At 47.4% G+C, this 24,896-nt stretch overlaps 1 protein-coding gene across 1 annotated transcript in view; it reads left to right on the top strand.

The window, feature by feature from the left end:
• Nucleotides 1–24,590, top strand: part of LOC147438689 (pseudouridine synthase and archaeosine transglycosylase (PUA) domain-containing protein) — a 63,962-nt gene extending 39,372 nt beyond the window's left edge. Inside the window, exons 6-8 of the mRNA XM_086484702.1 lie at nucleotides 23,782–23,849; nucleotides 24,041–24,104; nucleotides 24,191–24,590. Coding sequence (XP_086340828.1) covers nucleotides 23,782–23,849; nucleotides 24,041–24,104; nucleotides 24,191–24,208 — 150 coding nt within the window. The 3' untranslated portion in view covers nucleotides 24,209–24,590. The remainder of the gene's footprint in view (nucleotides 1–23,781; nucleotides 23,850–24,040; nucleotides 24,105–24,190) is intronic.
• Nucleotides 24,591–24,896: the final 306 nt, after the last annotated feature.

Genomic DNA, 24,896 nt, shown 5'->3' with positions numbered 1-24,896 from the left:
TCGCGATGAAGTACCTGCAAAGACACACATAAACACGCGACAACAATTCGTATGGCGATTCCACAATAGATACCTGTCGCTCTTGCGCGGGAAAAGTGATTTTCGTGCTTCGTAGTCTCGCGATCTCTTGCGTTATCTGGCGGTAGAGTCTTCTCTTGCTGACGTTGGTAACTCCTTTTTCAATGAGGGCATGTGGTGCTTTTATAGCTCCTTGGCCACGGCATGAATAGCTGCTCGCGTAGAGATCGCAGCCGGTTTTTTTTTTTCTTGTGCTGCTCTACCTAAAATAGGGAGAGAGAATCTGCTGGCTGGTTTTGTTGCTTTATTTTCTAAGTGGCTGCCCACTTATTAAGTGGGCGGCCGGCATATTTTAAAATTGGTATGAACCTGCTTAAAAACTCAATAAAACCTTATATGTTAAAAACAATGCCTTTCACAACACTTCCCAGGCGTCCCTGGATGCAACCACATGCACGAATGCAATGCAAACATAGATTCCTCGCGGGAAAGCGTCTGCTCTTCCCGGAAAACTCGTTAAAATATTCCGCTTTTTAAGAAAAAGCTTCTCAGAATCCATCTTTATTCTTGTGCTTGCGTCTTTACGCGTATTCCTCTTTCCAGTTCGGGTTTCCTGCCAGACCAACGAGATATTCCCTTTCCGATGCTCCCGTCACCCCATCACGTGACGCATCAGGAATATTCGTTTCCCGGTCTCTCCCACCGAACTAACGGTAAAACCCCTTCGCGATGCTTAATGTCACCCATCATATGACGCATCAGAGTTTTCTGTTCCTGATGGCTTTTAATAATTCCAGTAGATCTACAGTTCCTAACCTTACGGTTTAAGTGCACATCTTTAAATATTCTAATTTCAATAAAAAGAAATTACTTGAGAAAATAAGAAAATAAGAAAATAGTCAAATGGCAACATCCCTCTGGCTTCTAAACAGTTGTCCCCAACTGTAGTGCTTGTACATATCCTTCTAGAATCTCGGGATAGGGTGCTAATTCCTGCTCGGTCATCCACTGAGCATCTACAGTAGAATAATTCAACTTTACCAAATACTTTCGTGTAATCTTCTCGGACTTAAGTGGCCGCTCCTGATGATGAATGATCTATTCCTGTTGGAGTATTTCTTCCGTTTCCTCAACCTCAGGAGGTTCCTCAGCAATAGGTTGACTTGGAGGCGGTCCCACATATGGCCGGAGTACACTAACATGGAAAGCATTGTGGATCTTCCAATTAGATGGTAAGTCTAATTGGAACGTCACATCGTTCACTTGGTCAATTATCTTAAACGGCCCATAATAGCGATTGGAAAGTTTTACCACTTTCCCTTTATGAGTCGCTTGTTTCTTTAGTCTTGCCTTCTCAAAGTTGAGTAAGACTAATTGACTGACTATTAAGTCCAAATTCCTTCTGTGCTTGTCCGCAACTTTCTTATGTTTTTCCTGAGAGCGCAAAATTGCTCTCGTAACTTGCCTGTAGGCCGTGTCCAAATCCCGGACAAACTCATCCGCTGCGAAAATCTTATCCTTAGTGACAAGGATCGGTGGAAGCAAAGGCTTACCATAGAGAATCTCAAAAGGTGCTTTCCCCGTAGATGAATGCACGGTATTGTTATACGCGTACTCAACAAGAGGCAAATACTTTTCCCAATCAGATTGTCTTTCTGACACATAAGATTTCAGCATATCCAATACTGTGGAATTAGCGATCTCACTCTGCCCATCCGTTTGAGGATGATATGCAAAAGAAAGATTCAACTTTGTGCCAAGGTTATCAAACAAGGCACGCCAAAAGTTGCCTGTCATGCGAGGATCTCGATCACTCACAATAGACTTGGGCAGCCCATGATGCTTAAAGATCTGTGCTAGAAAAATTCTAGCCATATGGTCTGCTTTGATTGTTTTCTTAACTAGAATAAAGTGAGCTTGCTTGCTAAATCTGTCCACGATAGTCCATATCGCATCATTTCCAGTTTGAGTCTTTGGGAGATTCATAATAAAATCCATGGCAATACTCTCCCAGGGTTGATCAGGCACAGGTAAAGGTTGGAGTAACCCAAGCGTCTTATGCCGATCATACTTTACTTTTTGGCAAACCAAGCATTCCTTGACATATTGATCAATGTCTGCTTTAAGGCTTGGCCAAAAGAAATATCTTTCCAATGCTAAGGTCGTAGGGAGAATTCCCCGATGACCTGCATATGGTGAAGCATGTGCTTCTTCCATGATTTTCTTTCTCAATGGTTTTGCCATGCAAATTGCTTGGTGGTGATAGAGGTAACCATCCCGAATAGAATAGGGATATTCATCCTCTCCGTTCTGTAATTTATTCCAAGTGGAGGAGAAGTCTGGGTCATTCGGATACAACTCTGGAAGTAATTCCAATTCTTGGTGATACATAGAAGTAACTACGTTCACCCTAGGCCGTCTAGACAATGCGTCTGCAGCCACATTCTTACTCCCAGCCGTATGGAGGATCTGGAAGTGAAACATGGACAAAAAGTTGACCCATCTCATTTGCTTCTCAGATAATTTCCGTTTCGTAAGAAAATACCGCAAACTCTGGTGATCGGTTTTGATCACAAAATCCGCTCCTAGAAGATAATGCTTCCAGGTAGACAAGGCGTGGATCGCAACCATAAGTTCCTTCTCGTAGATCGAGGCATCCTTAAGTCGTCTACTTTCATAAGCCATTGCATGGGCTTCTTGGTTAAGCACTGCACCGATGCAATCACCTGAAGCATCGCAGTGAACCTCGAATGGTTTCCTTAAGTTTGGCACTATCAAAATAGGTCCATGGCTTAATAGGTACTTTAGCCTACCAAAGGCACCTTGTTGTCTCGATCCCCACCTGAAAGGGATCTTTTTCCTTGTTAGGTCATGAAGTGGTCTTGCTACTTGAGCAAAGCCTCCGATAAACCTCGGATAGTAAGAACACAATCCCAGAAAACTTCGTACATCATGTACCGTAGTGGGAGTTGGCCAATCTTGCACGACTTGGATCTATGCGGGATCCATTTTCACTTAGTTGTGTGAGACTATATGGCAGAGATAGTGTATCTCAGTGAGGAAGAACTCACTCTTCTTTGCATTCACATGCAACTCATGCTTTCGCAATTCCTGAAACACTATATCCAAGTGCTTTCGATGTTCCTCGGTCTTTGAAAAGACGAGTATGTCATCAAAGAACACTCCTGTGAAAGCTTGGTGTGGGCTGAAAATTCGGTCCATCATTCAATTGAATGTGGCAGGAGCATTGGTCAAGCCAAACGGCATTACCAAAAATTCATAAAGTCCAAAAGTTGTGCGAAAGGCAGTCTTATGGACATCTTCAGGGGCTATGCGTATCTGATGATACCCACTTTTTAAGTCAATTCGACTAAAGATGCTTGCTCCCTGCAGCTTATCGAGAATATCATCAATCCGGGGTATCGGAAAGCAATTCTTGATAGTGATTTTGTTTAGAGATCGATAATCTATGCACATTCGAAACGTGCCGTCTTTCTTCTACACCAATAGAACTAAAGAGCAGTAAGGCGAAGTACTTGGTCGTACTAGACCTTTTTCTAGAAGCTCGTTGACTTGCTTCAAAATTTCCTCTTGCTGAGCAAGACTAACCTGATAAGGGGGTAGGTTTGGGGGAGAGCTACCTGGTACGAGATCAATGCGATGATCCTCCAGACGTTCCGGAGGTAGCTTGTCCGTGAAACAATCTTTATACTTTTCAAGAAATTGAAAACGTTTAATTTCTAAACTAGAGAGCGAACCCTCATTAGTTTTATCTCTTTCACGTGCGAAAATCAAGTAAGCAGAAACGCACTTCTTTATTTCCTTCTTAATGGAGATATGGCTTACAATAGGGAATAGCCAATCCCCTACATCAGCAAAAATTTTAATGTTCTTGCCCTCATGCTCAAAAGCAAGGGTCTTTTCTACATAATCTGGGACCGGTTGCATATGGTAATGCCATGGCATACCCAAGATGATATCACATCCCTCGATAGGTGCCATCAAAAAGCATTCGCGGTCCTTGTATTCACCAATTCGGAGATTGAGTTGTCCTTGCACGGGAGTTGCATTGGTGGGCAACCCCTCAAATGCTGATCCGGAAGTGACTGGAGTTTCAAGCTGAGTAAGGCCCAAGCGTTCTGTAGTTTCCAGTGAGATGAAGTTTTCCGTCGATCCAGGGTCGTAGAGGATCAACACCCATTGGTTATTCACAGATCCCCAGCCTTTAAGGAGCTGACGCTTCCCTTTCTCGGTTTCTGTATTCCCTTGCACATCAGGAATGGAATTCAAGCTCGGTGGAGCGGGTTTCTTCTTCGATTGTTCCTTCTTCGAAAATGCTTGTTCCCGTCGTTGTTGCCGAACAGGGCAGTCGGGCTTTATATGTCCTTTTTCACCACAGTAGAAGCACCTTCCTTGCTCTTTGAAGGTTTGTACTTGGTTCGACGTGAGATACTTAAGCCGTTTTCTGGTACCCTCTGGCTTCTTAGGCTCATCCGGGTCCTCTGGGGAACGCTTTTTGCCTTGGTTGCCATGGTCATCATAGACCGCTCTTTGCCTTGCATGGTATGTGCTATCTTCCATCCGTCTGGGAGTACCAGTGGAATGTAAATCCTTGGCAATGATTGCTGACTCCATCATCCGCTGAAGGGTGTCATGTGGGTACACCTTCATGCTCTTCCGAAGCGGTTGTTGAAGACCTGCTTCAAACTTTCGCATCTTTTCTTCGTTGGAAATCTTCATAAAAGGCGTAACGTTTAGAAGAACAGACCAAAACTTGTCAACATAAGCCGTGACTTTCTCTTGTTCCTTCTGGGCGAGCCAGTCCCATTCCTTCCGAATGTCCTTCTCGAAATCAGGTGGAAGAAATTGTTCATAGAATTCAGCTTTGAATTGAGTCCAAGTTTTGGCTTGAGTACCTTCCAGAATTTTGGCTAGCCACCAGTTGCTTGTAGTCTCTTTGAGATGCATCCCAACATGACGCAACTTGGATTTTTCAATGAAGTTTCCGTTGGCAAAAGCAACTTCAAACAGCCTGATGAAAGACAGTGCCTTGGAGATATCTCTCCGTCCTCTGTAGTTATCAAACTTCACATCCTTGTCACCGGATATGAAAATCCGCATCTTGTGGTGACGTCTGCGGTTATCCCTCTTGAACTGGGGCTTCTCTTTAGTAGCATGTAGGGAAGTAGTAGGAGTTTTCTTCTTGGGAGAAGATTCAGATATTGTATGAGAAGTAGATGTAGTAGTATAATCAGGAGAGTATGATGGAGAAGAGATTTAGACATCCTTGCTTTCATTAAGCAGAGAAAGTTCTTTTTCCTGGCCCTTGCTTTTGGAAGGCCGTTTGTCCTGATCCGGAGATCCCTTGTGCGTTTTGGCACCTTTTTCCGCACCATCCACCTGCGGGTTACTTCCATTCACAGGATTTTCCTGACGCCCATCGACATCCGTTCCTTGCGGCTTCTTGATTCCGTCCAAAGCCTTTTGGACAGCTAGCAACGACATGAGTTGTTGCAATTCCGCGAGTTGTGCTCGCACTTGCTAAAGTTCGTCTTCAGCGGTTCTTCCATGGCTTGTCATGGTTCTTCCCGTTCCTTCCTGGATTTGTCCTTCTTTGCAGAGAAAGAGAGGAATCCTAGCTCTGATACCACTGTCACAAATGGGAGCGCACACGAATAATCAACAAGATGAAAATAAATAATCTTTCAACTAAACAGAGTTGAGGGAGATGTTCAACACAGTATTTGGGACCAAAGAATCCTTTATTAGGAAGAATCTTTTTACAAGCACAAGAATCGGAGAAAACCCCTCCGTTTTAAATCTCTGACTCGATGGTCGTTCCTTCCCGTAAGGGAAATCCTAGAGATGAGCTCTCAATCCTTCTTCCGTCTGTACTGGGAGTCGAGACTCCACAGACAATTTCCGAATTCCGTTCCCGGAATTCCCAAGCGTAGGCCGAAGCCTTCTTGCTTCTCCTTCGCGATGAAGTACCTGCAAAGACACACAGAAACACGCGACAACAATTCGTATGGCGAATCCACAATAGATACCTGTCGCTCTTGCGCGGGAAAAGCGACTTCCGTGCTTCGTAGTCTCGCGATCTCTTGCATTATCTGGCGGCAGAGTCTTCACTTGTTGACGTTGGTAACTCCTTTTTAAAGAAGGCATGTGGTGCTTTTATAGCTCCTTGGCCACGGCACGAATAGCTACTCGCGTAGAGATCGCGGCCGTTTTTTTTTTTTTTTGTTGGTGCTGCTCTACTCGAAATAGGGAGAGAGAATTCGCTGGCTGGTTTTGTTGCTTTATTTTCTAAGTGGCTGCCCACTTATTAAGTGGGCGGCTGGCATATTTAAAAATTGGTCTGAACCTGCCCAAAAACTCAATAAAACCTTATAAGTTAAAAACAATGCCTTTCACAACCCTTCCCAGGCGTCCTTGGATGCAACCACATGTACGAATGCAATGCAAACATAGATTCCTCGCGGGAAAGCGTCCGCTCTTCCCGGAAAACTCGTTAAAATATTCCGCTTTTTAAGAAAAAGCTTCTCAGAACCCATCTTTATTCTTGTGCTTGTGTATTCCTCTTTCCAGTTCAGGTTTCTTGCCAGACCAACGAGATATTTCCTTTCCGATGCTCCCGTCACCCCATCACGTGACGCATCAGGGATATTCGTTTCCCAGTCTCTCCCACCGAACTAACGGTAAAGCCCCTTGGCGTGCTTAATGTCACCCATCATATGACGCATCAAAGTTTTCCGTTCGTGATGGCTTTTAATAATTCCAATAGATCTACAATTCCTAACCTTATGGTTCAAGTGCACATCTTTAAATATCCTAATTTCAATAAAAAGAAATTACTCGAGAAAATAAGAAAATAGTCCATTTAGCAACAGGCGCTCTGCCTTATTGACCTGACAATGAGTGCATCTCTTCACATAGCTCTCTATGTAAGAGAGCATACTTGAACAATAGAAATATTGCTTAACCAATGTCAAAGTTCTCTAGATGCCTGGTTGCCCAGTGCTAGGAACATCGTGGCATTTTGGCATGCAAACTTTTCCATTTTTGAACAATAGTCCACCTCTAATGGAATACTGTCGCTGTCTCATCTCTCCAGCACGACTCATTTGGGTCTCCGGACCACCCAAGCGTATACACGAGTCATGTCCCGCTTTGACCTCGTTCCATATCTTGTCAAAATAGCTATCGGAGCGACATAGCCCTCGGAGAGAGAGATAGAAATCCATCGAGATTTCAGCCATAGACAAGGCATTAACCTCGGGAATCCGGCTGTGTGCATCTGCAACTTGATTGCTGGATCCTTTTCTGTAACGGATCTTAAAGTCAAACTCTCGCATAAGTTCAACCCATCTAGCCTTCCGGTCTTTGAGGTCACCCTGATCACAGATATAGTGCAAGGAGTGATGATCTACCCATGCAACAAACATAGAGTCATACAAGTAGTGCCGCCACTTCCTCAAGGGGTGGACTACGGCGTAAAGCTCCTTCTTATACGTTGGGTAATGCATTTCAACGTCAGAAAGTTTCTTACTTTCAAATGCAACAGGAAGTCCATCCTGATACAACGCTGCACCAATCGCATAATCACTAGCATCCGTTTCGACTACGATGGCTTGCTAGGATCCACGATATGCAATATTGGCGTAGCAGTCACCAAGGGCTTTAGTGTCCTAAAGCTCTCGTTGAGACGCTCATTTCAGACAATAGGGGGATTACCTTTACGATGAGGACCCTAAGTCTTCGGTCCTTTCACCCTTCCTTTTAAAAGTTGCGTAAGCGGAGCAGCAACTTTAGAGTAATCCTTGATTAATCTGCAAAAGAATCTTGTAAAGCCTAAAAAGAACTTTACTTGGCACACATTCTTAAGAATGGGCCAATTTCGCACTTTATCCAATGTTACAAGGTCGACGTGAATTTTATTGCGAGTAATGATGTGATCCAAATACATAAACTCTTGCTTAAAGAATTCACACTTAGAAGCCTTAGCATAAAGCTTCTCAGTTCTCAGTACGTCGAGAACAGCGCGTATATACGGCAAATGCTTAGACAAACTTCGGCTGTAAACAAGATGTCATCGAGAAATACAACAACGAAGTTGCCTAGAAATGGCCTCAGCAAATCATTTATCCATTGTTATAGGGGACGGGGAGGACGGGCCCTAGGGTCGGGGGACGACCGTTACCGGGCCGAGGACGGACCGGGACGCCTTGGGACGGTCGGATTTTTGGCCGGACAGGTGGGTCGTAGGGGGACGGACTGGGTCGGACGGGGACGACCGGGAACAGCAGTTTTCAGGCGGATAAAAATAGCCGTTTATGACTGTTTTTTACCGTTTTAAACGTCTGTTTGCAGCCCAACTGCCATATTTTGGGGGCTTGGCCCTTGGGAGGCTATAAAAGCCCCCTTGGGCCTCTTAGTACTTATTCCCTCAAGGCTCAAGCTCTCCTCTCTACTTATAGTCTCATTGCTCAAGGCTCAAGCATGACTACGCGCCGTGGCCCGTATGCTCTACACAATACCCTTGAGTCTCCACTCTCTCCCTCTTCTACCCACTTTGAAGCTCTCCTCTACTCTCTCCACAGAAGCTCTCCTCTAACTCCTCTAACTCCTCTAACTTCTAAGCTCTACTCTCTCGAGTCTCTCCACCATCATGTCATCTCAAGCCAACTCCACTTCTCAAGCTGGTTCTTCTCGAAGGAGGCCCGCCGTGCAAACGTGGTCGTGGTGGGATGAAGTCGACTTTAGCACGCGTGGCAAAGGTGGCGGTGCAAGACCATGGACATGCAAGCTATGCCCATACAAGAGAACGGGTGGTTCAAACAAAGTGCGAGCCCATCTTCTTCATGAACCCGGTCACGAGGTGAAGTTTTGCCCTCATGTAGCTCCCGAGAAGAGGTTGGATCTTCTTGAGAAGCTCACGGTGTATGAGGTTGCGGAAGCGGCCAAGAGGGGCCGTTTTGTTGCCGTTGATCCCTCCGCCAGGGCGACACCGCGAGAGCAAAGGGAAGCCAACCTTGACGAAATCTCTCGAAGCTTCAAGAGCCATGCATCTACACCGTCCTCTTCTGTTCCGCATCGCCAAAGCACTCTCAACGAAAATTGGAATCCTAAATTGAAGGAAGAGGTGGATAGGTCGGTTGCCCGATTCTTCTTCCACGACCACATTGCCTTCCATGCTTCGCGGTGAGTTTCCCTTGGCATATGCACATTGCAATCTTCCATTTTGTATTCATAATGGGTTATAACTTCTCGACTCTCGACTCTCCATACTAACACAACGTGCTCTATTTTGTGTGGATAGGTCTCCATACTTTCGAACCATGGTTACGAAAATAGGGGAATATGGCTCCTCTTATGTGCCACCTTCATCGGAGAGGCTTCGCACCACCCTCCTTGACAAAGAGAAGCTTGCCGTGGAGCAAGCGGCCCAAGCAACAAAGGATTTGTGGGAGACCAATGGCGTCTCTCTCCTTGTAAATGGATGGAGCGACACCCGCAAGCGGTGACAAGCACCATAGAGATCATCGGCCCGGAGAATGTCCTTTGTATGGTTGCAGATGGAGAGGCGTCAAATAGGGCAGCCGAGGCTATCATTGAGGGCATGTATCCCAGCATCCATGTCACATTTTGCATGGCGCATTGCCTCAATAACCTCCTCAAGGACATAGGGAACTTGTCATGGATTTCACCCACCATTGGTGACGCCTCTCGAATTGTCTCCTTTGTGCTCAACCATCAAAAAGTGCACCATGAATTCTCAAAGAGGAGCCACTTGTCCTTGCTCAAATATTCAGAGACAAGATTTGCATTCAATTGGCTTATGCTAGGCCGCTTGTCTACATGTGGCAGAGCCTTAATGGGCCTCTTTCTCAGTGATGAGTTTCGGGCCATGCCGGAGTCTACATCAGCAACAGGATTGAAATGCCGAGAATGGGCCGACGACGTCGCTTGGTGGGAGGAGGTGAAGACTCTTGACGCCATGGTCAAGCCTATTCTACACCTACTTCGAGTGGTGGATGGCTTGTAGCCATGCATTGACAAAGTCTACGAAGCCATGGATCGGATGATAGAGGCACTTGAGAAGCTTGTGCTTGACCCTGTTCAGTATGTGGAGATTCATGGCTTGTGTGAGTGGAGGTGGAATGGATACTACTCTCCACTTCATGCGACAGCTTGTGCTTGACCCTGAGTTTCAGGGAAGGCGTCAAGAGACCGACAAGGAGGTGAGCAAAGGATGGCGGCTTGCATTGGAGCGCCTTGAGCCTAGCAGTGACATTAGGCGCAAGATTAGAGACGAGCTACTCAACTACAGGCAAAAGACGGGCTCCTATGGATGTGTAGATGCACAGCTTGATCGCAACAAGATTGGCTCGGTTTTGTGGTGGGAGGACTATGGAGGAGATGGCCCACATTTGCAGCGCTTGGCTGTTCGTGTCCTTAGCCAAGTCTGTACCACTAGTTGCTTGGAGCAACTATGGAGTGTGTACAGTCACATTGCCTCTAAGAAGAGGAATCGCCTTGGGGTTCAGAGGGCCAATGATTTGGTGTTTGTGAGCGCTAACTTGCGCATGCTTGCCAAGAGCGTCACACACAGGGCAGATCCCTTCACTGAGTGGGAGATGGCACAAGAGAATCCATCTATGGCCGATACTCTTTTGGAGGAGCTAGAGGAGGACTTCGAGCCTCAATGCGAGCCTCCCGAGCCCTCATACGTTGCTGACGACCTCGACTACGACGACAATATGGAGATTCAGCAGGCGAGCACTTCTTGAGTTTGATGATCATTGATCACTCGACTCTCGAGTCTAGACTCTTGAGTCTACGACTCTACCTACTACATAGCCCTTTGTACTTTTTGTTATCCTTGAGGCCTCAGGCTTGTCCTAAGTCCTTTAGGCTTTTTGACTCTTGAGCCCTTGTGGCATGCACTTCTCATTTTGTATCCATCGATCATCGATGTTTTATTAGCACCTTTCCGCCTATATGACTCGTGTGCTTTGGTCTATTTAGTGTAAATTTATGGTCAAAGTGATGCTCTATGTGTGTGGCATGTGTGTAGGTCAAAAAATGCCAAAAAAACTCTCTTTTTTTTTTGCCGTTCCAACCCCCGTCCCCGTTTCCTCACTTTTGCCGTCCTGTCCCCGTTCTCGACCCCGACTTGCCGTCCCATGTAACTATGCATTCATCATCTGCCGCAACGTAGCAAGAGCGTTGGTCAAGCCAAAGGCAAGACCAAAAATTCATAGTGACCATAACGCGTATTTGGTGATAGCCTGATTGCAGGTCTATCTTCGTAAAATATAGTGCTCCATGGAGTCGATCTATTAGATCATCCATACGCGAGAACGGATACTTGTTCTTGACAGTGAGCTTATTCAACCCCTTGTAATCCACGCAGAAGCGCATATTCTTTTGAGAAAGTAACATAGGCGCTCCCCACAGGAATCTACTTGGTTGAACAAAACCCTTGTCGAGATAATCTTTGAACTGTCACTAAACCTCGTCCTCCTCGGTCTTACTAAACCGATAGGATTTCTTTGAGAAAGGTTGGCTACCAGCCACCAACTCAATGGCATGATCTACTCTCCTCCAAGGCGGCAAGCCAGAAGGTAGGTTCCGTACAGGAAAAAAATTTATGTGCGTAAAAATACGTACTCTTGTATAAAAAATTCAATTTACCAAACTTTCTAGGACATTTTTGATGAAAAACAAGAGAGGGTAACAACTTTTAGAGACATTTAAAGACATGTTTTACAAGACAACCACATACTGTGTAACTACTGCAAGAGACTTCAAAGTTTAGACGATATTGATGATTGAACAGGCATATCAAAGCTCAAATGAGAATTGGTTTGGTTGCCCAAAAGTTAGCAAAATGCATCAAAAACCCTCAGCCACGCTCATCTTCCAAAAAAAAAGGAAAAAAATCGTTGTACAGATCGTACAGTACGTTTGTACGGTATGGAACGGATCCGTTCGTACGTTTTGATCCTACCTCCTGGTAGATCATCAAGGAAAACATCCTTGAAATCAATCATGATTTCTCGGATAAGATTGGATTCGTCGGAATCCCGAAGTTCAACAGAAGAAAGAGAAGAAAATGAAACATTTTTACGAAATTCAGCGACAGAAGTACCAAGCACCAATGAATCAAACCAAGGAGATGGTACTCATTGATAAAGTCAACATTAGAAAACTTTATATGCTTAAGCAATAACAATTGGTATTGCAAAACCATTATTTAGAGAAATCTGATTACAAAGCAAAATAATACAAGAGGCATGTCCTGTTTAACCGAAACAAGAGAGTGATGTACGTAGTATATATACGTAGTATATATACAACGTGTCTTGTTTATCATAAAACCATGGAATTTCTAAAATAACATCTGCTCTGTCCAGGCACATGATGTGGAAATCCAGGTTCTTATTGTAATTAGCTAGCTTGAGCGTCAAGTCAGGAACCATCTGATTCCATATATCCGTATCCTCACCACGAGCCATCTTCACGCGATACTCATGGTCATTGTATTGCATGTGCAGGCACAGTTTCTGCACCAATTTTGCATCCACAAAATTGTGTGAGCTTCCATCATCAAGGAGTACAATCACGTCATGGACCATTGATCTTCCTAGGGAAACGGAGAAGATCGTGCTTATCAAACACTTCAGTGACAAAAGTACATTTAGTGCATGAACTCTACGCTAAGTGATAGATTTCAACTTGAATAATATTGGAGTTACTTGAGATCTCGTGAATGTCACGATTGTGACTATGTTGCAGTATTACATACACTCCTAGTTGCAGATACGTGAAGTGCCATGCCAAGGAGGACCCCTACGCTTGGATGGTCACACCCCTTCGCCCAATAGACGTGTCTCTTCGCCAAAAGCCACACTCCTTCGACGATTGGTCACACCTCTTCGCTCTACGGGTGCGACTCTTCGCCCAATGGTTGCAGCTCTTCGCCGAAAGGATGTATCTTTACGTCTAAAGTCATGTCTCTTCACCAAGAGACATGTCTTTTCATTTGTGTCTCTTCGTCTCCTATATAAGGAGCCCTTGTATCACACATTCAATCAATCAATCAAACACAGAGTCTTCTAAGTCTTGATTTTGAGTTTAGTTCAAGTTTCTTAAATCTTAATCATGAGTTTAAGTACTTAATTAAGGATTAGTAAGTAGAATCCTTACAGTGGTATCAAAGCAAATTTTTTCCCGAAGGTTGTGAGCCTCTCACCCTCGTCGCTACCCTCTCCCCCCCTTCCCAGAGTTACATGGAAGCAAAAGAAAGGTGGTTTATTGCTTAATTTATGACCTCCTTACAGTGAGCCTTATTTTCCTTACACGGTTATCCACGGATGGTCGGAGATTTGGAGCAGTCAGTGAAGCGATGGATGTTGCCAGTCATCTCTTGGCGCGATGTTGCCACAACTACCCTTTGGTGCCTACGTTGCCTTTCTCCCCGCTCTGTACCCGCTGGTGATGCACCCTACCGAGGTGCTGTGTGCTGTCCAAGACTCTGCGTGCCGTCCTTTTGGGACTTGGCGAGCCCTTTTTCAGCCAGCGATGAGCCACGAAGCAGCCAGCCAGCGTGTCGATTTAGCCCAGGCAACGTTTCTCGTACGAAAACCAGCATGCAATCAATTTTTGCCCAATTTTTTTGAAGTGCTGATGTGGCATTAAACTATTAAGGTGGCACCCTTGGTCTGCATGAATAAGTTTAAAAAAAAAACAATCGCTACAACACTGCCAGTGTTGGGAAATTCTTTACACTATGCAACAGGAGCGTCACGCCACAGGAACACTGCCCCTCCTCACCATCACTGCCTCTAGGTGCTCCTCTTCGTGCTGACAGTTGCATGGATGCCGACGCCGACAAGTTCCGCGAGCCAATGCCATACCTGAGCTACATTGACGTACTCCCAGAAGAGATTATCCCGGAAACCAACCCGCACTTGGTTCTTCAGGTGCCTCTCTCGGACCCAGAACCAGAGCCTCTCCCGGAACCGGAACCTCTCTCAGAACAAGTACCCGCACTTGTTCCCGCATTGGCACCTACAGCAGCAGAGAGCCCTCTTTCAGAACCGGTTCCACAACACCCATTACTCGCTCCAGAGGCCAACCCCATATAGCAGGAATACAGGTTGTATGTGACACATCGTCACGCCATAGTTCAATTTTTCCCTCGAAGCAATCGGCATGGCGGAATCACAAGATGGCAAGAACTCTATTCCACCCAAGGACCCGATAGCTGTTCTTAAAGAGCAGATGGCAACACTCTCCACGAACCTCGCATCACTTCACACTCGCTTGGAGCAGATGCAAACACAAACCTCTTCCCAAAGGCATATTACTACTTCTCGGACTACAAATGCTACTTCTCCACCATCTTCTTTTGAAGCTTCAGTGGTCGACGAAAAAGAACCACTCAAACATAAGCCTTCAGAACCGAAATTTTCTCACCCAAAGCATGGTTTCTCAGAGACAACTAGACACAAAGTACCTTCGTGCGAGCAACAAAAGTCTCAGCATGAATATTCTTGGAAATGCTACAATTCTAAGCAACCAACTTCTTATTGGAATCGTCAACAACAGAAGCATCAATATGAAGCCAAAGGATCATCAGCAATATCAAGATGGGCTTACGAAAAACTAGGAGAAAATAGCAAGCTTCTCGAGTGTGTAGGCTCGCTGCTGCTAGCACCCCCACCCCTGTCGCCATCGCTGCCCCCCCCCCCCCCCCCCCCCCCCCCCCCACCGCTACCCTCGCGCTGCCCCCCTGCCTACCCTCTCGCGCGCGGCATCCCAGCCTGCCCCCTGTTGCGCGCAGCCCTGCTCTCCTTATCCGCTGTCGACCCGCTTCCCTCTCGCGTTGCCACCCCACGCTCGCTGCCTCCCCCCCCCCCCCCCCCCCCCCCGCTCCGGTCTTCGCTCGCAAAAATCCCCCCCCCCCCCCCGCCACTCTATTCGCTCTCCGCCTCTTTCCCGAAGGTTCCCTGCAACTGGCTCTGGCAGTGTTGTTTTTTGGACAGTACTCAACGCGTTTTGTTGCAGAGTAATTCCTCCTTCCGCTTCTCCGCCACAGCAGTAGACACAGATGGAGGCTCCAGCTCCGCCACAGAGGGACTCGTCCGAAGCCCCCTCGCCCGACCCCGTTGAGCCCACCATTCGACTTGCTCTTTCATCGACAGAGCAAGTGAGCCTAGCCGCAGAGGTAGAGCGCTTGCAGGCGACTTCTGTCATCTGCAAGATTCTCAGCACCCGACCCAACAGAGGAGAGCTGCGTGACCTTCTCCAGGCCCGCCTTCTCGCAGAGGTGGGCAAGATCTTGGACGTACAGATACTCGGACGAGGTTACTATTAGATCAAGTTTGAGACCTCCGAGATGGCGTCTAAGGTCATCGCCATGAGTCCATTGACCATCCGAGCAGCCCGAGCCCACTTTCGACAGTGGAGACATGGTTTTGACCCTACTTCTGATGTTCTGGTAGAGGAGGCAGGCATCCCTATCTCTGTCTGCTTTCCGGGTTTGTGGAGGGAGTACTTACCACTTTTGTCCAGGATGGTCTCAGCCATTGGGACTGTCCTGGAGACACCTCGCACGGCAGCCTCAGTAGCTACCAAGGTGGCTGGCATTCCCTCAATTCGCGTTCTAGTTAGGGACATTCACACGCTCCCGAAGGTCATTCTTGTGCCTCGGGTGAGTGGGGGTTGGTTTAGACGGAGCGTGGAGTATTCGGCAGATGGGCCATCTTGCGAAGGCCTGTCCACGGAGGAGGCCTCGACCTACACCACAGACTCGGGCCCAGCTTGCAAGGGCTGGCCAACAGCCATAGACAGAGACACAACGCACACATGCAAAGCCACCCTCTGAGCCTTGGGCTCCAGCGGAGAAGGGATGGCAGCAGGTCCGTGGTCGACGACGACAGGGGCCACAGCGACAGCCTGACACTCATAGTGTTCCTCAGGCGCCTACCCAGCAGCAGTGGGTTCCCACGGGGAACCTGTTCGGTCCTCTTGAGTAGGATGAGGTCCCTGCTCCAGCCCCCACCCCAGCTTCACCCTCAACAGCCCCTCCCCCCCCCCCCAAGAGTTCCCCCCCTCCTCATCATCCTCCCCCTCGCCTCTTGCTCGTGCCGCCTCTTCCCCCCGCCCCTCTTCCTCTGCCGCTCCCCCCCCACCCCTCTTCTCCACCTCTTCCCCCTGCTCCTACTCCCCCTCCTCACACTCCAGTTCCATAGTCGACCAAGGGGGCAGGGCCATCTCCGGCTACTAGGAGATCTCTTGGCAGCGCCTTTGCCACGAGTCGCTTGGCGAGAGAGGGACAGCCTTTCTTGCGACCCCCTCTACAGGTATAGACGTCTCCCCTTGCAGCTATCCCTCGTGGACCAGCATTGACATCCGGCGCCGATGGGACTTCTTCGACTACGACTTTACTCGTTTTCTCGACGACCCCTCAGCAGACCATGAGGCAGCCTGCTTCAGGGTCCATGTTCTGTTCCTTGCAGCTAGGGGGACAGAGGCCTTGGACTCAGCGGTTGGCTTCTCCTTTCCTCTTTGCGGCATGGACCAGACTGAGTGGACTCTCGACTCAGTGTTGGGATGGTTGCACACACAGGTCCTAGAGTTCTCTCACCACATGGGAGAACTAGGAGTTATAGACATGCTTCAGACTTTGTGGCCATTGGCCAAGTTTGCGGTGACACCTCCAGATACAGCAGGATGTAGACACATTGTGGTTTACTTCTTTGCCTATACACAGTGCTTGCCATGCTATGTACACATTCATGAGGACTCCTGGACAGAGGAGGTTTCTTTACGTACTGCTTGCTCTGCTTGGGCTTGGGTGAGGGACTCGTTGCAATCGCGCCTATCTAGAGGACGCTCGGATGCGGATTACTCCCCATCCAAGCAAGCCTCGAAGATAGCCCGTTTAGTTGATGCGGCAACATCTGTTCTCTCTCGCTCCCTATGAGAATCGTTTCATGGAACGTGCAGGGACTTGGTGGGCCCCAGTTTCAGCGTCAGCGGGGTTGACTGCATCAGTAGCTTTAGCGCTGCCTTGTGGAAGGAGAGATTGATCTCCTTATGCTTCAGGAGCACCATCTGTGTGAGAGCCGCATTAGACGTTGTGGTCAGCTCTTGCGTGGACGATATGATACTTTTTGGTCAGTTTCTTTTGGACCTGGAGGCATCCAAGGTGGGGTATGTATGACTATTGTGGATTCTTTGCAACAGGCCATTGTGGGCAAAGGGATTATTGTGCCAGGTAGGGTTCAATGGATTACTATACAGGTTCAGGGTTGCCTTGTGGGCTTCCTGAACATCTATGCGCCCAATGTGGCAAGTGCTCGAGCAGAGTTTTGGTCACAGATAGTTGAGTCTCTGCCGCAGGCAGAACACTGGTGCATAGGGGGGGACTTCAACATGTTGGAGGACCCTTCTGACAGGGTTGGTGGTAGCCATGCTACTGTGCATGGAGTTGAGCTGGCAGCTTGGGAGAGGTTTTGTATGACTCTGAGGGTCTCGGATGTTTGGCAGCACCCTAGTTTTGTGAGGCCCCCAGACAGCCTTGCCTTCTCTCGTTCGGACCGCAGAGTGGGAGGAGTGAATCTATTGCGGATAGATCGCTTCTACACTAGTGACCATTTCAGTGACTTGGGAGGGACAATTGGCATTCTGGCAGGGACTTCCTTCTCGGACCATGCACCAGTGATCCTCACAGTGGCAGATAGGCAGAGGAGGGGGAGCACGATGCTTTGCATCCCAGAGAGGGTCTTGATGGACTCTGCACTCAGAGAGCGAGTAGAGGCTCTCTGGACAGAGAGCTTGGACAGGCAAGATTCTCTTATTGACAGAGTGGCCTCGGGACTAGCTCAGATTAGTCGTTTCTTTCTCCAGAAGTCTTTGGCTCACCGGGCTGCAGCGAGAGAGGAGGAGGAGCGTCTCAGATGGGGCATTGCTTCGTTGCAGAGGATGCAAGAGCAACATGTGTCACAAAAATACGGAAGCGTAAACTGACTTTTAATTGTACTTCAAATACTCAAGAGAATTAGAGAGAGAGAGAGAGAGAGAGAGAGAGAGAGAGAGAGAGAGAGAGAGAGAGAGAGAGAGCTTGATACTTCATTGGGGACTAGAAGATGGGCTGGTCCCCTCCCATAAAGAGAATGTCTTTATTACTAAGGGAGAATCTTTACAAACACAGGAACGGGGCGAAAGCCCATCCTCTATTCTTCCTTGTCCTTTTTCTGCTTCTGACTGAGAGAGTAGAAGAACTGCTCTCTGACTACTGAGAGGATCTATCCTCTTCTATGAGATTTTGGGAAGCTCTTGTAGGGGAGAGTCTACCTTCCACAAAACTCATCAGAAGCTCTCATAAATGAGAGTCTATCCTCCGCTAGCAGTGCTTCCGATGAGTTTTGTGGAAGGTAGACTCTCCCCTACGAGAGCTTCCCAAAATCTCACAGAAGAGGATAGATCCTCTCAGTAGTCAGAGAGCAGTTCTTCTACTCTCTCAGTCAGAAGCAGAAAAAGGACAAGAAAGAATAGAGGATGGGCTTTCGCCCCGTTCCTGTGCTTGTAAAGATTCTCCCTTAGTAATAAAGATATTCTCTTTATGGGGGGGGGACCAGCCCATCTTCTGGTCCCCAATGAAGTGTCAAGCGTTTTCTCTCTCTCTCTCTAATTCTCTCGAGTATTTGAAGTACAATTAAAAGTCAGTTTACGCTTCCGTATTTTTGTGACAGCATCCAAATACTCCGTGGTTGGAGAAGTAGCTACAGCAGGCTCGCCAGGAGCTTGTTAGCACAGAGGAGCAGCGACATGAGTTTGCTTTCCATCGACAGGCATCTCAGTGGACACAGGTGGGCGACAGAGTGATTGGTGCTTTCTTCGAGGCAGTGGGACCTCGGCATTCGCATGCCAAGGTCAGTCAGTTGAGGAGGCCCGACGGGTCAGTTGCTTCTGAGCCCGAGGATATGCGTGCAGTTGCTACTGACTTTTATCGTGAGTTACTGTCTGCAGAGCCTCAGTCAGAGCGTCAGGATGCATGCAGGGAGCAAGTGTGGGCACAGATGCCTTGCCTTGTGACTGAGGAGATGCGTCAGAGGCTTGAGCTGCCACTTCAGCTTGAGGAGCTGCACACGGCTCTTAGTGCCCTCCCTCGTGGGCGCTGTCCAAGTGAGGATGGGTTGACTCCCAGTTTTTTCTTGGAGTACTGGGACTTGCTTGGCCCAGATCTCTGTAGTGCTTTTCAGTACATCTTGCACACAGTAGTGATGCCTGACAACATGAGTGAGGGCTTGATCTACCTCATTCCCAAGGAGGGTGGCTCCTTGGATGAGATTCAACAGTGTCGCCCCATCACCATCCTCAACTCAGCTTACAAAATTCTTGCCAAGGCTCTGAGTTTGAGGATCCAGCCACTTCTAGAGAGCCTTATACATGGGACTCAGATAGGTTTTGTCAAGGAACGGAGTATCCTTGACAACATCTTTACTTTTTGGGAGGCTTCTGTCCTAGCGCGGCTCCGTGGTGAGGACCTGGTGATTCTTCTTCTCGATTTTGAGAAGGCATACGACAAAGTTGACTGGGACTTTCTAGAGGGCACTCTACGCAGGATGGGCTTCTCAGATGCTTGGATCAAAGGGGTGTCAGCTTTGTACAGACAGGCTCACAGTCAGGTACTTTTGGCAGGAGGTAGAGGTGATCGCTTCATGCTCACACGTTTGGTCAGACAGGGCTGTCCTCTTGCCCCCTTCCTCTTTCTGTTCTATGCGGAGGCGATGAGCAGGTTTTTGGTGTCGCAGTAGGTTGGTCTACGGGGCTTAGCACTCCCTATTCGGGGAGATGAGCTACTGGACGCTGAGTTTGCCGACGACTCAGCCTTGTACTTAGATGGCCAGGAGGCCAACCTCCACAGGTGTGAGCAGGCTCTGGAGACCTTCTGTTGTGCATATGGCGCACTGATCAACTGGAGAAAGACAATGGCTCTCTTGGTTGGTAGTGCTCCTGTGCCCGATTGGATGCCAGGAGAGGGTTGTAGGTGGATTCCCCCAAGGACTGCAGTTCGGTACTTGGACTGTCAGGTTGGTTTGGACTCGTCTCCCGAGCAGCAGATTGCTCCCCTCCTCCTGTCTATCAGGAGGAAGTTGTTACACTGGAGCTCAGCACGACTTTCTTTGGCTGGCAGAGTAGTAGTGGCCAACCAGGTGTTGTTGGCGACTATGTGGTACATCACTTCTTGCTGGAGCCACTTGGGTGGTAGTCGGCCTCATGTTTCTTGGGGTCCCATGGCAGTGGGTCCAACACGCTCTTTAGGTGATTGGTTAGAGTTTTCAGGCTTGTCAGAGGAGGTGCAGGGTTTCCAGCTACTGCAGGGCATGAGAGGGGTGCAGAGCATGTGCGAGGACATCTCAGAGGCAATTCCAGCCGAGTGGCTCACACCTCTCGAGCCAGTAGCACCCAGGTGGATGGGAGCCTTCACATGACTGGAGGTTCTCATCTCAGTCCGGGCCTGCTCAGAGACTGTTCCATCCCTTTTCTTCGAGCTACAGGGTGAGGGACGCTTACAGCGAGTTGCAGTAGAGGCCTCGTAGGTGGCAGAGTGTTATTTTCAAAGGATCCAAGTGGTGGGCATCTGTGGGAGGACTTGTGTCATCGATCCTGACCCAGCAGCTCTTGAAACTGGACATTGGAGGCTGTGGGCTTGGGAGTGCTGTCCACTGGCACAAGTACAGTGGGATCCTGGTGAGTGGCTTTGGAGGGACCCTTTCTCTTCTGCAGACCACCCAGGTGTCCCGTTCTTTCACTACACTGTTCGACTGGGACGTCACATCCTAGCAGCACAGAGAGAGGCCCGTCCCGCTGCAGCACCTCATTGGCAGGAGGAGGGTCTCACAGCTGAGTTCTTGGCAGACTTCTGGGAGAGGTTGTGGGACTCCAGACAGCCGAGGCGAATCACCTTGTTTCAGTGGTTGGTCGCACACAGAGCTACAGCAGTTGGGAGCTGGCTAGTGCATAGTGGTCTCTCGGCCGCATGTGCAACTTGTGACCATCTTGTGGAGAGTCGTGTCACTGTCTTTGGGACTGTCCTTTGGCACAGCAGGTGTGGCTTCGAGTTCTTCGGCTGATGCCTGCTCTTTCTACGGCTCGACAGTACACTTGGGGAGCAGCAGCTTGGTCCACCCTCACGGGCCCGGCACTTCAGTTTGAGCTATCTTCCACCAACAGGACGATAGTGATGCAAGAGGGGCAACCTACACTCCAGCCTGCCCACAGAGCTTACTCAACAAGAGTGGTGTAGTGAGAGAGAGGAGTGTTGGGAGCTCATCAGTGGCCTGACACTCCGGTTCATCTGGCGGGCCCGTTGCTTCCTCATCTTTGAGGCGCGCCTTGTGCCACCAGCAGAGACTGTTCACGATCTTTGGCTAGAGCTGATCCACACTCTCAGAGGACAGCTCGAGAGACTACAGGGCAGCTCCAACCGCATGCGGGAGTGCAGAGAGGCTTTCTTCGACTATGGCGTCTTGGGCCTTTCTACACCATGGTCCAGGGTGTACTCCGATGGCACTACCGACCACGTGTGTGGCTTTTCCCTCCCCCCATTTCTTGATTTAGCCCCATTGTACATACGCTGGTTTTCATTGGGAGAGTCTCCCCATCATGGTTGTTGTAGCCCTCTCTTGAAGAGGTGGTTGTAGCCCTATGGGCAGTTTCATTAACTAATAGAAGGATCTTTTTCTCGGGGGAAAAAAAAAGATGGGCTTACTTAGTGGCACATATATCCGACCCTAGTCGAGTACTCTGTCGTGAATGCTGCAACGCTGGACAAGTCCCCCCTTGCGCGCCATGCCCTACATTTAAGTCTTTCTTATCTGAGGGGGTAAAGTTGAAGATTTATTGATCCTTTCCTTGTGCAAGAGGATCCTTCAGAGATCTAAGAGGCAACAACTCCCTCAACCTCCCCCTTCTCAATTGGAAGCCTTAATACCCGCTGAGAAAGCTGAAGATTCATAAGATTCCAGTTCTTATGTGACAACCAACAAGCACATAACTCCTTCTTTGGCCGTGATCGAGGTAGGAAAATTCGCCTCGTCACCGCCTTTGCAGAATATAGTCTTTGTCTCTAAACAGATACCAGATGCTATGGTGAATGATAATTTTTCAAACTCGAAGATACCAGTTCTTACCTTCAATGATACAAAGGATAAAACAGATACAGAATCTTGCAGCACGACTTCAGTCGTTGCAATTGAATCTTTGGACACAACTTGTTCCATAGATAAACCTCTACAGATGGATATACCTTCAAATACTACTCTGTTTGAGTCTACGACATCCCTTCACGAGGATTTTATTGTTCCAAACAAACCAATGGAATACCTTACAGATTTCCAACCAGTGGTCATCACTCAACAGAAAACTCAAGTCAGTTTACCAATAATTTCACTCAAAGTAGATACAGATTCAATCTTTTATTGGACAAAGCTCGAAGTTACAAATGACTTTGACAAAGGCACTTATCAAGTTGCAGATATGATGAGTTTTCAGTTTGGCAAAATAGTCATGGTCAATAACAGTGCCATGACATGGGACTTAATAGAAAGAGCTTTGGATGCAAAAGCACAACAACAATACATTTCCTTCTCCCGGAGTTTCTACAACTACCGTGGGTTTTATTTAAAGAGGGAGGGATGTCACGATTTTGACTATGTTGCAATGTTACATACACTCCTAGCTGCAGATACGCGAACTGCCATGCCAAGTTGGACCCCTACGCTTGGATGGTCACACCCCTTCGCCCAAAAGACGCGTCTCTTCGCCAAAAGCTACACTCCTTCGACGACTGGTTGCACCCCTTTGCACTACGGGTGCGACTCTTCGCCCAATGGTTGCAGCTCTTTGCCGAAAGGATGTGTCTTTACATTTAAAGTCATGTCTCTTCACCTGGAGACATGTCTTTTCATTTGTGTCTCTTCGTCTCCTATATAAGAAGCCCTTGTACATTCAATCAATCAATCAAACACAGAGTCTTCTAAGTCTTGTTTCTGAGTTCAGTTCAAGTTTCTTAAATCTTAATCATGAGTTTAAGTACTTAATTAAGGATTAGTAACTAGAATCCTTAGTGAATCTGAACCGAAGGGTGTTCTTGCGGTTTCTTGGACTTCTTCTTGGGGCAATCTTTGATTTGGTGGCCCATTTGGTGACATCCGAAGCAAGCCCCCTTCTTCAATGCATCAGCAATATCAACATTCTTGGCTTTCTTCTTCTCCTGAGAAGGTCTCAACGGGGATTTAGACCTTTGCTGGAATCGAGGTCGCTTCCTCGAAGTGCTTTCGTTGGATTGGTGGTCTGAACTTCTTTGTTTTCTAAGCGGTGCCCATCTTTAAGAGGTTTTGGTGGATACATCTTTAAGAGGTTTTGGTGGATACCATCTCCCTCTTCCTCCTCTCCCTTCTATAGTTGCTAGAGCACCATTTACCCTCATTAGGATGGGTTTTTCCGCCTTGGAGTATTTTTAGTGTTTTCAAAAAATTTATTAGTTTTGGCCATTGACCATTGTAATTTCCTACAGGCACCTTGTAACAGTTTTTACTCTCCCTTGGGGTCGGCACCATTTTGGGCACTCCAAGGGGGGTTCAGCCGTTCAAGGTAATAGAATGGCAGCGTTGTCTTTTTGAGAGAGAGAGAGAGAGAGAGAGAGAGAGAGAGAGAGAGAGAGAGAGAGCTGTTATGCAGGCTATAATGGCAGAAGGCAAGCAACATGCTCTTGCAATTGGCTTTACAAAAATGTCTGCGAAGGACATGTAAGAAATTCATAACAGCTAATTTTATGGCTTGAAAAGTTAATGATGTGTATTTGATGCTTTATATTGTACCAATGCTGGCTTGTGTATATTTCGTGATTTGATTCACTCTCTGATTAATCGCAAGTAGTGTCCTGTCTAATTGATGTATTTGGCATACATCATGGTATAAGCTCACTTGGTTTTTACAGAAAGGTTATAAATAAAGGGATTGGTGTTGACAACATGCATTACCTGAACGATGGACTGTGGAAGGTACAACGACTACCCTAACTATAAAAGCATTGTGGGTTTTTAGTTTTGTAAGGAAATCTGCTGCTTACATGGTATTTCTTTTTCAGACTCTCTCTCTCAATTGAGTGTCTCAAAGGAACGATGGATACGAAGACACCCTCTACAAGGAAAGTAGCTGTTCTAAAGCATAGTATGTGTAGCTTTGGAACTAATTGATATGCTTGATAGAAATTGTAATCTTTAGGAAAATTTTCCAAATTTGTACAGAACCTTGGATCAAAGGTTGTGTGTAAATGAGGGTTTTTTTCTGCTAAAGGTGTGGCAGTCAATTATGCTAGTACTTGATGAGGAATACTTTCTTCAATTGAGGCAAATAGCAATTCTGCTGCCATATGAAGGGGTCCTCTGTTAAGAGCCAAACACTGTTTTGATTTAGTCGATACGATTTAAAAGACAAGGTTTCTGATGTGTTATGTAAGCAGTGACTAGTGCAAGGCATTTGTTCTCTCTCTCTCTCTCTTTGTGCGTGTGCAAAAGAAAGAGGCTGATTTCTATACTTGAAACTTCCTTCAGAATGCCCAAATGGTGTTGATCTTGCGGGCAAGTACATGACTAAAGTACGAAGCATGCCGGAGAAGACATCTAACAAAACCATATACAACTAGCCACATGGCCAAAACTGAAGAACTAAATAAGCGGAAAAGGAGAAACCTTCCCCTAAAGAGAGGTAGAAGTGCCCGCCGGCCAACTATGGATGACAGCTGCAAAGATGGCTTCTTTCCACTAAAATTGCTCTGGGGTTGCATTCCAAAA

Source organism: Adiantum capillus-veneris, chromosome 16, assembly GCF_014529385.1.
Source record: "Adiantum capillus-veneris isolate H3 chromosome 16, ASM1452938v2, whole genome shotgun sequence".
NCBI lineage: Eukaryota > Viridiplantae > Streptophyta > Polypodiopsida > Polypodiales > Pteridaceae > Adiantum > Adiantum capillus-veneris.
Note: the sequence above shows the minus strand (reverse complement) of the source record. Positions and strands in the feature narration are given on the sequence as shown.